At 54.0% G+C, this 13,321-nt stretch overlaps 1 protein-coding gene across 1 annotated transcript; it reads right to left on the bottom strand.

Moving 5' to 3' along the window:
- Positions 1–6: 6 nt before the first annotated feature.
- ARHGAP35 (Rho GTPase activating protein 35) lies at positions 7–8,901 on the bottom strand. Its single transcript, XM_057387600.1, has 6 exons — positions 5,038–8,901; positions 4,159–4,303; positions 2,991–3,068; positions 2,276–2,407; positions 1,268–1,373; positions 7–1,003 (listed from the first exon to the last, which is right to left on the bottom strand). Exons 1-6 carry the CDS (start codon positions 8,737–8,739, stop codon positions 703–705), a joined length of 4,464 nt encoding a protein of 1,487 aa, XP_057243583.1. The 5' UTR covers positions 8,740–8,901; the 3' UTR covers positions 7–702.
- Between the last annotated feature and the right edge of the window lie 4,420 nt (positions 8,902–13,321).

Here is a 13,321-nt window from a genome sequence, read left to right as displayed (position 1 = left end):
GCCACCATGACAATGGATGACCTCAGATGGACCTCGGGTGATGCTGGATCTCCTTGGATGGACCTTGGGCCACCTGGGATGGACCTCTGGCAACGTTGTATGAGTCTTGGGTGACATTGGATCTCCTTGGACGAACCTCAGGCCACCTCAGATGGACCTTGAGCAATGCTGAACCACCTTGGATGACCCTCAGGTCACACTGAACCACACTGGATGGACCTTGGACCTCCTCCCATGACCCTTGGACCACCCAAGCCCACACGGGATGACCCTCAGGCCACATTGGACCACTACAGACCACCTTGGATAGACCCTCAGGCCACCCTAGACCAAACTGGACAACCCTCAGGTCCCACTGGACAAGCCTCATTCCACAATGGACCACCTTGGATGACCCTTCCTTAGGCCAAGACCACACTGGATGGACCATGGACCAGCAGGCCCACACTGGACCACTCAGGATCATTTTCGATGACCCACAGGCTACCCTGGCCCACCCTCATCCCCTTCCAGCCTCTCCCAAGCCGCTCTGGCCCCTCCTTGGGGACACTGTTCATCTGCCCTGGCCAAAGTCTGGGACCTTCCTGGGCAACATCTGAGTGCTCAACCCCCGCTGAGTCCAGTCCACCCATCCCCCATCCCCCACCAGCTCCGGGGCGGCCAAATGCCACGGTGGTCACTCCCCATCCCTCTCCCTGGGGCTCAGGGCTCCAGCGGCTCGGCCGGTGGTGATGGCGTCCGGGGCGGGGACGGCGGCGGCGGAGGGGTCAGCGGGAAGAGCGGCGCGGCCGGAGCCGAGCCGGGCGAGCCGGGCGTGTCCAGAGGCGGCCGGACGGGGAAGAAGAAGGGGCACTGGTGGATGAAGAGTTCGATGATTGTCTGGTAGGTCCTGGTGGCTGTCAGCGCGTCCATCGTGCTGAAGTCGGGCCGCATCAGCGTCGGCCAGAAGCAGATGGACAGGTTCTCRCTGGTCATCAGGTTGACGCGGTGCTGCTGGCTCACCCTGCGGGGGACATTCCAAAAGTGACCATTCCTGGTGGACAAATCCCAAAAATTCAAAAAATCCACAGAAGTACAGAACAATCCCAAAAAAACCCCGCAAAATCACCCAAAAAGTGGCCAAAAATTGTCCAGTAATTGCAAAAAACAATTTCCAAATAGTTCCCAAGGCTGCCTGAAAAACTGACAAAAATTCATAAAAATTTCCCCCCAAAGTTTACAAACATTCGCCAAAATACCCAAAACATTCCCAAAATCCTGCCTGCACCTGTTGAGATGTGCGATGACGTATTTGAAGACCTCGTAGTTCTCGCGAGGGAATTTCCTCAGGACGTCCCGGAGTGCATGGAGCTTCTGGTCCCGGTCATTGATCTCTGGGATTGCAGGGAAAACAGGAATTTTGGGGGTTGGAATGGCCAAAAAAAAGGAATTTTTGGGGTTTGGTCAAAATAACCCCAGGAATGGAGTGAGAGTTAATGAGAAACTTGGGAGGAATTTAGGAGGGATTTATGAGGAATTCCTGAATAATTCAAGAGGAATTAATAGGAAATTAACAAGGAATTCAGAAGGAAATAGTCAGGAATCCAAGAGGAATCCATGAGGAATCCAGGATGAATTTTGGGAACGTGGTGTCCCCAAAACCCCTGGAATGGCCTGGAGACGGTGATGCCTGATGATTTTCGCTTTTCCTTTTTACACTTTCTGTACCCTCCATACATTCACCTGCACCCCTTAGCACACGTTTGTAATTCCTGTACCCTGATATTCCAGCTTAGTTTAGGAGTTCTGCTGGACAGACAGACCAAACATCCAAAAGAAAGAGTCAGTGTGCCCTGTGCTATCTGAAACCCGAGACTCCCACCTTGGTTAAAGCGTTCTGTCCAGAACATCTTGTGTAAACTGGGCTCTGGCCTCATCCAGAGGGAGATTCATTAGAATAGAGAAACATTACTGCATTTGTAAAGTTTCTACTTGGGAAATCCTAGATAGAAATGCTAATTCCTGGAACATATAGAACTTGTATCCATGCTGTACACAGTCTGCATTCTGCCATGAAGTTGTGCACCTGGGATCCCAAATACCGAGGTAAAACCCTTTTTGTCCCCTTAACCATGTCTGTGTCATTATTAAAAAATTGGCCTTTCAATGCAACAATGGTAGTAAAGAATTAATCACCAATTAATGACATATTAAGGAGGAAAACCAAGGAATTCCTTTGAAATCAGGGCCAGGCGGGGGGCGGGGGGGGGGTAGAAATTCCCATGAATTCACTCACTGTGGGCCTCCACCAGCTCCACCTGCATGGCGTAGGGCACCAGTGGCTCAGGCAGCTCTGAGAAAAAGCTTTTCATGGCCCCGGCCACAGTGTTGACGGTGAAATCCTTCTCGGCCAGGTCCAGCCCGTGATCTGGCAGGGGAAAAGTCCATGGGAATGCCTTGGGATTGGCCCTGAAGGAGCCCTCAGATCCATCCCCTGAAACCCCAGGGAATGGAGCCAATTCCATGAAAAATGCAAGTGAGAAAAGAAGAAACTTCAGCCCCAGAATTCTGATGCAGGAGGAGTTTGGGGTGGGGGAAACTTTTCCCAGGGAGAATCCTGAGGGAAGTCCCACATTTGCCCTGGAGAAGCCCTCAAATTCCCAGGGAATTGGGACAGGATTGGGTCAAACTTCCTGGAAAATGCGGCGTGAAAAGAACGCTGGGAACTGGGGGAAAAGCCCAGGAATTCTATGGATCAAGGCAGAATTCCAGCCCCAAAATCCCAAAGGTGGGAGATAAAAGGTTTCCTGAGTGAAATCACATAAAATTTGCCCTGAAGGAACCCCCAAGGAAAAGGGGTCAGAAATGAAGTGAAATGAACTGAAAAAAACCTGGGAATTGTGGCAAAAAAACAGTATTTCCACAGTTCCAGAGGGAACTATGGATGGAGGGTAGCTTTCCCAGGATTGGGGTGGGATTGGAGTGGGATCTGGGGTGGGATTTAGGGTTACCCTGGTCAAACTGGCGCTGCAGACTCTCCATCTCCGACTTGTTCCCACTGACACGATAAATCCCCTCTGTGCTCAGGCCTGGGAAAAAAAAAAACAAAACAGAAAAGTCCTGAATTTCTCCTTCTCCAATTCTGGCCTTTTCTAGGGCTCATTCCGAGCTCAGTGTGATTTTGGGGGAGAATTTTCACCAACATTGGCGGAAAAAATGAAGAGAAAAATTCCCTGTGCTGCCCCTGATCCCTCCCAGAATTTGCAGGGAAAAATTCCATGGGGAAATAAAGGGATCCAGGGAGCAGCCAAAGATCCAGGAAGAATTTGCCCCTAAAACCCCTAAAAAACCCTCAAAAATTCTCTAAAAAAAAAAAAAATTAAAAAAAAAAGACCTCTAAAATAAATCCTAAAAATCCCTTTAAAAATCCCCGAAACAATCCCTTAAAGAAAACCTCAAACTCCTACAATCCTTGACAAAACCCCGACAAAACTCCATAAAATTTAAAAAAAAAAATAAATCCCCTTAAAAAAATCGCAAAATCCTGCCCAGAAACCAAAAAATAGCCCCAAAACCCCTAACACAAGGCCCCCCAAAAAATCCTAAAAACAAACGTCCCAGAACTCCTGAACAAACTCTTTAAAAGTCATTTAAAAATTCCAAAAATACTTTAAAAACACCCAAAATACATTTAAAAGAACTCCCAAACCCCCTACAACATCCACCCAAAATCTCAACCCTCTCAAATATCCCAAAAATAGCACCTCAAACTCCCTAAAAAAACTGCAAAAATAAAAAATTCCGTAAGATACCTAAAAAAACCTAAAATTCCCCTAAACGCTTAACAATTCCTGAAATTCCCCCTCAATCTCAAAAAAAAACCCCAAATCCGCAACCACCCCACAAAAAAAACACCCAAATCCATAAAATCCCCAAAAACGCTAAAAATACCTTAAAACCTTAAAAATAATTGAAAAATTAAAAATCAAAAATCAAAATCCTAACAATTCCCAAAACAACTCCCAAAAACTCCCAAAGTCCTAAAACCCTCCCTAAATATCCCTTATAAATACCCCCAAAACTTCTTAAAAAAATAAGGAGGTTTTTTCCCAAAAAAAACCCAAATCATTAAAAAATTCTGTAACAATTCCACAAATCCTGAAATTGCCCCAAACTGACCAGTGGCCTCGATGTACTCGATGCAGCGCTCAATGAAGAGTGGGATTGGCCGCTCCGGGGTCACCACGTGGGCCAGGGGCACCCCAAAGTAGCTGCTCTCCCACGGGGTCTTGGTCAGGGACGGACGCGCCTTCGGCTTTGGTTTCTGCAGGAAAATGCCCCAAGAATTGCATAGTTTGGGGATTTTTGAGTGGCTGGAGGGGTCGTGGGGGATTTTAGTGGTCACAACTCAGCTGAATCCAATCCAATCCAACTCAACCCAACCCAAACCAACCCAACCCACTTTCCACCAAAATCTCAAGAAGTAGCACCAAAAATCCCAAATCAAGACCCAAGTTGGGAACTTTGAGTGGGAAGGTAAAAAATTCCAGTTCTGCACAAAAATTCCAGGTTTGAACTCAAAAATTCCAGTTCTGAACACGCAGCTCCAGATCCAAAATAAAGGCACCAACCCAAAACTGACCACTTGGGATGGTCCAACATTCCCAATCCTGTCCAAGCTTGACCAGCACCCCAGGGTGACCCCTCCATCCTTCGTCCCACCTTTATCATCCTCCTCAGGATGTTCCTCCTTCCACAATCCTCAGCTGACCAGGGTTTGGCCAAATGGCAAGGATGACTGGACACCACTGAGATCATGATTCCCACCCCTCCCTGGACTTGACCATCACCCCAGGGTGACCCCTCCAGTTCCCCCAAACCCACCCCACCTTAGTGGTATTCCTGAGGATGTTCCTCCTCCTGGGATCCTCCACTGACCAAGATCTTGACCCGACACTGACCACTGGGATGTTCCGTCATTCCCACCCTTCTCCACACTCAACCACCCCCCAAAACAAACCTTCCAAGCCACCTCCAGTCCCTGCAAGCCCACCCCACCTTGGTGGTCCTCCTGAGGCTCCTGAGGATATTCCTCCTTCGGGGGTCCTCTCCATCAGCCGTCTCGTAGGGGATCACAGCGTTGTCACCCTTGTACCCACCCTGGCTCCCTGGCTCCTCGTCCTTCTTGCGGCCAGGCCCCAGCTCGTCGTCGCTGCCCACGCTCAGGCCGGGCCGGTAGCTGGCGAAGCGGCCGAGCCGCGCGCACCGGGCCCGGTACAGCACCGGCTTGGTGACGGCTGGAGCCCTGCGGCCGCGCTCCAGGGAGCTCGTGTCCATCTCGCTGTCCGAGCCRTTGCCGCTGCCGTTGGACTGGGCCTTGTTGATGTTGCGGATGGTGATGATCTTGCCCTGGGTGCTGTCGTGGGGAACTGAATAAATGTTCTCCTCCTCRTTCCGCGGCTTGACCACCGCGTCCATGGGCTCGGCGTAGTCCGACGGGTCAAAGCAGTCCGGCGGTAGCCACGTGGAGGACGACACCGAGCGCCGCTGGCCATCCCGGTGGCCTTGCTCCAGGTAGGACAGGTCGCTCTTGATGTCGAAATGCACCGGCGGCTTGGGCTTGACCGGCGGTGGCACCTTGTTGTTGAGCTTGCTCTCRAAGCTGCTGACCACCGAGATGAAGGACAGCCCGTCGTTGCCCTCCAGCTCCATGGACAGCTTGGAGTGGTCCTTGGGCAGCGCGGGCACGGCCGGCTCCTCGCGGAAGGGGCTGTAGCCGGGCGGCGGATCGGCGTCCTCCTCCGAGTCCGGCAGGTTGGAGTTGCCGAGCGGCGAGCCGGCACGCGGCGAGTTGAAAACGTCCTCGCCGGTGCTGCAGGCCTCGGCAGCGTTGTCGTACATGTGCGTGGCCTCRATGATGTTCTTCTTGTCCAGCGCGTCCTTCAGGAAGGGCTGGAAGGCCACGTCCAACTTGGGCTGGGGCTGGCCGCAGGGCAGCGCGGCGAAGTGGCCCTCGATCTCCTGGGCGATCTCCTCGCCCTCGGCCAGCTGCTCGCGGCTCACGTCGTTGTCCAGCAGGTCGGCCGAGCCGTCGGCCAGCGCCACCAGCTGCACGGGCACGATGTCCTGCACGTCGCCCAGGAAGGCCCGCAGCGTGGCCAGCGAGGCCTTGCGCTTGGCCGCGTAGAAGACGATGTAGCCGTGCACCAGGCGGCTCTTGCGCAGCCCGAAGGACGCGTGGTAGGACAGCAGCGACAGCTCCACRCGCCGCCGCTGAGGCCCGATGGACAGGTCCAGCAGCACGGAGGAGCCGCAGCCGGCCAAAGCCGGCCGGCAGCCCTGCGACTGCAGGATGGGCAGCAGCACGTCGTCGGCGCCCACCGGGTCACCGCACATCAGGCACATGACGATGCGCAGGTCAGCGTCCGGGGCGTCCTTGAGGCCCGAGGTGGAGCCCACCAGGTTGAGGTTGCGCTTGGAGTCCAGCAGCCCCTTGAGGACCTGGCCGATCTGCTTCTCGTTGACGTTACGGCCGTAGCCGATGCCGGCCGCCGCCGGGTCCAGGAAGACGCACTGCAGCTTGCTGGCRATCTGCTGGCCCTGCTGGATCAGGCTCTGCAGCGTCTCACCACTGGCGTCGCCCCTCTTGTTGACCAGGATGAGGGTCAGCGGCAGCTGGGCTGGGTGGTTTTCCCGGCGGCCGATGGTGGACTCACGGCTCTTCTCGATGCTCTCCACCACATAGGACAGCGACTCTTTGGAGTTGTAGAGGCACAGGCAGCCATGGGGCTGAAAAGTGGGCGTCTGGAAGGCGTTGACCGGCAGCCGGACATTGCCCTCGATGGGCCGCAGTGCCAGCTCGTACATCTTGCCCTCAATGACGTACTTGTCGTCATTGGTGCACAGCGCCCGGATCTCGTTGGCCAGCTCGCGGGCCAGCCCGTCCTTGCCCAGGATCACCAGGTTGATGCGGTCCACCGAGTCCGGMGGCGCCTGGTTCTTGTGGTGGCGCTCGGCCGGCCGCAGGAAGCGCGAGCCCAGCAGCTGCTCGGCGCGGGCGTCCACGCAGGCGGCGCAGCTGGGACACGTCTCCTTGGTGGGGTGGTAGACAAAGTGTATGTGCTTGAGGATCAGGGCATCGCGCTCGGCCTGCAGCTTCTGCAGGGCCTTGAAACGCTGCTCCTCGCCCAGCACTTCCTGGATCACGCCCATCTTCTCCTTGCTGGGCTTGGCGTCCAGCTCCAGCTCGTAGAACAGCTCCGAGTACTCCAGCAGCAGCTCCTGGAAGTCCTCCTTGGCTTTGTCGATGAGCTGCTTCTGGTGCTTGCCRTAGATGTCCATGTAGACCGACTCCTCCAGCCAAAGGTAAAAGTCCTCGTTCATGATGAAGCTCCGTGCCTCTTCCCAGGGCTTCCCAGGTGTGACAAAGGGTGAGCTTTCCAGGTTCTCGCGGAAGGCTCTCCTCATCTCAGCCCGCTTGCGCTCRTTGCGCAGCTTCTCCAGGTGGGCCTCGTACAGCTGCTCGGCCGCCGGCGTCTCCAGMAGGTCGAAAGGGATGCGCTCGTTGTCCACGGCGTCCACGTGGCTCGTGGCGTCCCAYGGCGTTTCCTCCAGCACCACGAACCACTTGAGGAAGTCCGGCTTGGCCTCCAGCAGCTTCTCCGCCTTGGCCCGGCTCAARTGGTCGATCTCGTCCAGGTCAGGCACCAGGGCGTCCAGGGCCTGGGGGAGCAGGGTCAGGTAGGCYTTGCGCCGCCGCTCCACGTGCTCCTGTTTGAGGCGCTGCACGTGCTGCAGGAAGAGCTTCTTGGCCTTGTGGGTGCCCTCCAGGTAGACGTAGTCCTGGTACTCGGCCGCCGGCTGCATGCGGCGGCACACGTTGGGCCACGCCTCGTTGTAGCTCTTGACGATGCGGCTGACCAGCCACTCGTACTTGTCCTTGGCGGCAGCGATCTGCTGGCTCTGCTGCTTGAGGGCCTCAAAGTAGGGGATGATCTTGGCCTTGCCCCGGCTCTTGTCCACCAGCTGCACCAGGGTGCTGAAGGCCAGGTCCACGTTGACGTTGGAGCGCGCCGACGTCTCCACCACCTGCAGGTTCTTCTTGCCCAGGGCAAAGGCGTGGGCGTCGCGGATGTAGCGCTCCACGCCCTCGTCGCACTTGGTCAGCACCACCACGATGGCTTTCTTGGTCTTGGCCAGCTGGTTGTAGAGGTTGGACACAAATTTGAGCTGGTCGTCAAAATTACGGTTCATCCCCCGGCTGACGTCCACGCACAGCAGGAACCCGTCCACCGGAAGCTTCCCGTCTGGCATCTGCTTCTGCTCAAAGTCCTGCTCCAGGCCCAGCTGGTCGGTGCAGAAGTACATGAGCTTCTCGGCCGAYGCCAGCTTGGTGGCCGCTGCCCTCTTGATGTAGGGCTGCAGGGCCGTGCTGCGGTGGGGCTGGAAGGTCTGGTCGTCGATGAACTCCGTCTGCTCCACCACRTGGATCTTGCACTCCACGCACTCCTCCAAGGGCCGTGCCACCTCGCCCCAGTAGAGGAAGTGGTCATTGTTGACCACCCGGCCCCCAAAGTCACTGGTGCTGAGGACGGACGTGTGGTCCAAGTGGAAGTCGTCGGCGCCGGGCCGCACAAAGCGGTTGCACAGGCAGGATTTGCCGATGCCGCACTGGCCCTTCTCCTTCTCGGTGCCGGACAGCCCCACCACGCTGACGCTGTAGGTGGGCGTGCGGCCATCTTGCTTGCGGGCCATCATCATTGTCCGTGCATGGTGGCCCAGGGCCAGGCGTGGTGGGGCGGGGCAAGTGGGGCAGGCAGGGCGCTCAGCGGCCGCTCAGCGTTGCCATGCTGCAGGGGCCGCGCGAGCTTCAGGCTGTGGCGGGCGTTGGGCGGCCGATGAGTGCCCCTGGAAGCAGAGGAGAAGGGGCAGTTAAAGGTGCACATGGAGAAGTTGGATGTGCCACGGTGACAGAATCGGGGGGACACCAGGAATGGTGGGGGGTCAGGGTGGGACACTGGGAATGGGGATGGGTCAGGGGGACACCAGCAATAGTGGGGGCTCAGGGGGGATACTGGGAATAGGGATGGGTCAGGGATGGAGCCCAACCGAGGGGTCATCGTCCACACCCAACTGAGGGTCACCATCATAGGCATGATTTCCCCACCCAACTAAGCCCACATCATGGTGGACATGGGTTCCCCACCACAGTGGGCACAATTTCTCCTCCCAGCAAGGACCTTCCATGATGGACACAACTTCTCCACCCAGCTAGATGTTCATCATGGTGGACACAACTTCTCCACCAAACCAAATACCTTTCATCTTCACAAAAACCCAAAAAAGGATACTTTAGATCTTCCCAAAATTCCAGTTACACTTGGAGCCCACCAAGACCAAGGAATTCCCTCTGGAATTACATTCTGGGTATAAATTTTCTCACTGATCGCAGGAATAAAGGACCCTAGAACAGATCCTTTGGATCACAAAAAAAAATCCCGGCAATTGGGTCGCTGGGATCTTCCTGGGGATCGCGTTAAGCTGTTCTCCATCTGGATACTGGACTAATCTTGGGCAGCCCATGGATTATGAGCCAAACCAAAGAGATTTTCCCAATTTTCTGCGAAAAATACTTCCCCCTGCTAACCCAGAGCTGCGGAGACCCCGATTCCCAATCCCAAATATGGGACACCCAGCAGGGAACGCCGGGCTGTGAATTCCCATGCAATTGAGGGTTTGGGAATGGCTGCATTTCTCAAGGAATGGAATGTGGTGAAATCCAGGGGGTTTTGATCCCTTCTGGAAGCAGAGAATTTCCATCTTTCTCTCCCATCCACAAAACCCAGTGCAAAGCATTGGGGATTTTGGAATTCTGAGAGGTTTTTCTGGGATTTTTGATGCCTCTGCAACACCTCTCCCAAAAAAAAAATACTATTTCCTTCCTGGAAATTCTGATCAGTTTACAGGCAGACTCTCCCCTGCTCCATGGTGAATTCTTATGGAATTTCAGGCACAAAATTCCACAGAGGGGAATTCCAGAGGCAGCTTTGCCCTAACACCAGGACATCCAGTGCCCCAAAACTCCTGAAATCTGTACAATTCCTAAAAGTCCCGGGAGTGAATTTTCACCCTGCCATCCTCCAACTTTGATTACCGAAAAATTCCCAATGAGAAGTCAGGGAGAGGTGGATTTGGGGTCCTTCCCACTAGGTTCCCGCTGACTTTCACTTTTTCCCTTGGAATTCCCTGAGTCAGGAGTTACTGATTGACTCCAAAGTCCATCCAACCTGGGAGGACCAGGAAGGAGGGACTCGGCCCGTTAATTTCCAGAGAATCCAGGGGAGAGGGGAATTTTCCTCCGTTCCTCAAAAAAACCCGGCTCGACAGCCAAAAAAATCCCCCAAAAAGAAGCCCAAAATCTCAAAAAAATTCCCAGAAAATAAGGTGTTTTCCATGCCTGGATCCTGAAATTCCAGGCCCACTTCTACTGGCAGCTCCAGGTTGGGATTTGCCGGAGGGAAATGACCTCGGTGCCAAAGCTCTGCCTATGTTCCATGAAATTCTCTTCCTGCTCCCGGCAGCACCAGCATTCCCGCAGGGAAATCTCAGGAGCAGAGGGATTTGGGAATTCTAGTGCTGTTTCTTGAGTTTTGAGGTGTTATGGAGCTGTTCCTGAGTTTTGGGGTTTCCCAAAGCATCCATTCCTATGGTTTGGGATGTCCCAGAGCTGTTCCCCAGTTTTGGGATGTCCCAAAACTGCCATTCCCAATTTATGGGGTGTCCTAGAGCTATTCCTGAGTTTTTGGGTATCCCAAAGCTGCCATTCCCAAATTTGGGGATTTCCTGGAATACTTTACCCAAACTCAAATATCCCAGGACCTTCCCCTCAGCCTATAAACCTAGGAACAGCCAAATCCTGCCCAAATCCCACAAATCCCAACCCAACCCCAGCAGGAAGGAGGAAAGGGGCTCCTTCCCAACAGGAAAAAGGGCCTGGAATCAACTTCTGACACCACAACTTCACAGGAGCAGAAAAGGATTCCATGAAATGTCCCAGGAATGGAGTAATACCAACTAAAATTAAAATAATGTCATAAATCCCCCTTACTTATCCAAAAAAACATCCTGTGCAGTTTTCTATGGGAAAACACATGGATGAGGGTCACGAATCCTCATCCCGCCTCCAGGCTTTTCCCATCCCGGAGTTCAGGAATTGTCCCATAAGCTTGTAAGGACAAGAGGCAAAGAATTTTGGGATCAGGGATGGGAGCTGCTCCAGGAGGATTTGGGAAATTTCAGAAATTTGGGATTTCCTGAAATTACAAAGGATTTGGTATGGAAGGACCAAATGACCTTCAAACCCACCCACTCCCATCCTCTGGAATATTTCCACTTTCCCAGGCTACTCCAGGCATTGGGCAACGGCAAGGATTTTCCAGCTTCCCTGGGAATTTCTCCCCCAAATCCCACAGAAATTCCCCCTTTTCCAATGGGAAACCATTCCCCATTGACCTGGAATTCCATCCCTTTTCCAAAGTCCCTGTCCAGCTCTTTGGGACGATGAATTGCCCCAAAAGGGATGTATGTTTTCCATGGATTTTCCATCAATCCCAGGAATGAATGACCCCAAAAGGGATGGATTTTCCATCATTCCCACCCAAAAACGGCTCCTCATTCCCTGCGGGAACACACAGAATTCTTTGTGATTTTCCTGCTACTCCAGAGGGGGAAAAGTGTCTACACCAATATCCTCTCAATCCAGGCACATCTCAAAATCTCTCAAGAAATCCCTTATTTCCCAATTCCCAGTTCAGATAATCAATAAGGATTGGGAAAAGAGAGGAAAGACTGGGAAAATCCAGGAAAATATCCCAGTTTGGAGCTCCCAGACACTGAGAAGGTCCCAAAATCAGAAATTTTGTGCAGCTCAGATGCACAAGAGCCTCTGTTTTGGGGAATTTTTGAGGAAAATGGGAACTCCCGGAGGCACCCCAGGGGGGAGAGAGAAAAAAAAAACAGAAAAAAAACCACAGGAAAAAACAGGTTTTTCCCCTTAAAATCAAGCAGCTTTCCCAACTTTTGTGTCCCCCATTCCCAAACCGGTGGGGACATAGGAGAAATCCAGGAATCGAGACCCAAAAATTTGGAATGGAAGCACCAATTCCCAGCGGGAACAGTTGAATTCTATCCCTACAAAATGTCCCCAGAAAACACCAAAACCCCCACGGAGGAATCAGGAATCAGAGCCCCCCTCCCCCCATTTTCCCTGGAAACCCCCTCCAAAAAGAAAATGGAGAAAGGATCATTGTCCGAGGCTTTGTCTCCCACCGGGATTTTTGGGGAATAAAAAGGAGCTTTTTTGGTGGCCGGAGCCACTCTGAGGACACCTACTCCAGAGAACCCTGGGAATGGGGGAATCTGGGGATCTCAGTGCTACCAGAAAATGCTGAAGTTTCCAAATTGGAGGAGAAAAACTTGGGAAAAAAAAACAGGAAAAGGCCAAAGGAGTTTTTGGAACAAAACAGAGGATGCTGAGGTAGTCCCCCACCTAAAAATGGGCAAAAAATTGAGATTTTTTTCCCCTACTCCCAACTGAATTTGGGGAGGGGAACTGGAAGAGCCCCTCCCCCACTCCCCAGGAGCCAGACTTGAGGAGGAGGATGGGAACCCCCTAAAAATGGGGTCTAAAAATGGGGTCCAAATATGGGGGAGAAGCCTCCACCTCTTCATCGGGCAGGGATCTTCACCCTTCTATTAGGGGGGCACTGATTTTTGAGGGGGATGTCTCCCCAAGCCCCACAAATTGGGGGCGGTCTCCCTTAATTCGGGGAGGTCTCCCTTCCCTGTACCCCGCCCCTTAAATTGGAGCCTTCTCTCTTAGCAGCCCTCCTGTAATTGGGGGGTCACCCCTTCCAGACCCCCTTCCCTAATTGGAGAGGGGTCCCCCTCCCCCACCTGGGGGATCTCCCCTTCCATAATTGGAGGGTCTTCCCTCCTCAAATGGGGGTGTCTCCCCTCTAAGTACTCCCCTCTCCTAATCAGGAGGTCTCCCCTCCCCTAACTGGGGGTCCCCCCCTCCACCAGGTGCGGCCTTCCCTCTGCAGCCCCCCATGAATGGGCGACGGGACCATTGAGGGAGATCGGACGAGGGTGGGGGTCTGTCCCCCCCCTCCCCCACGGGGGTGGTCTCTCCCGGGCGCCCTCACGGGCCGCCCCTCACCCCCCCGCAGGGGCCATGGGCCGGTCCGGAGGGCGCGCGGCGGGCGGGGGTGGGGCGGCCCATTGTTCTTCTGGGGGGGCGGTTAAAGAGAAAGACGGCGATGGTGGTGTTGAGGGTGAGGCT

The sequence above is a fragment of the Malurus melanocephalus genome, unplaced genomic scaffold (genome assembly GCF_030028575.1).
Source record: "Malurus melanocephalus ecotype Western Australia unplaced genomic scaffold, MMel_1.1 scaffold_1270, whole genome shotgun sequence".
Lineage (NCBI taxonomy): Eukaryota > Metazoa > Chordata > Aves > Passeriformes > Maluridae > Malurus > Malurus melanocephalus.
Note: the sequence above shows the minus strand (reverse complement) of the source record. Positions and strands in the feature narration are given on the sequence as shown.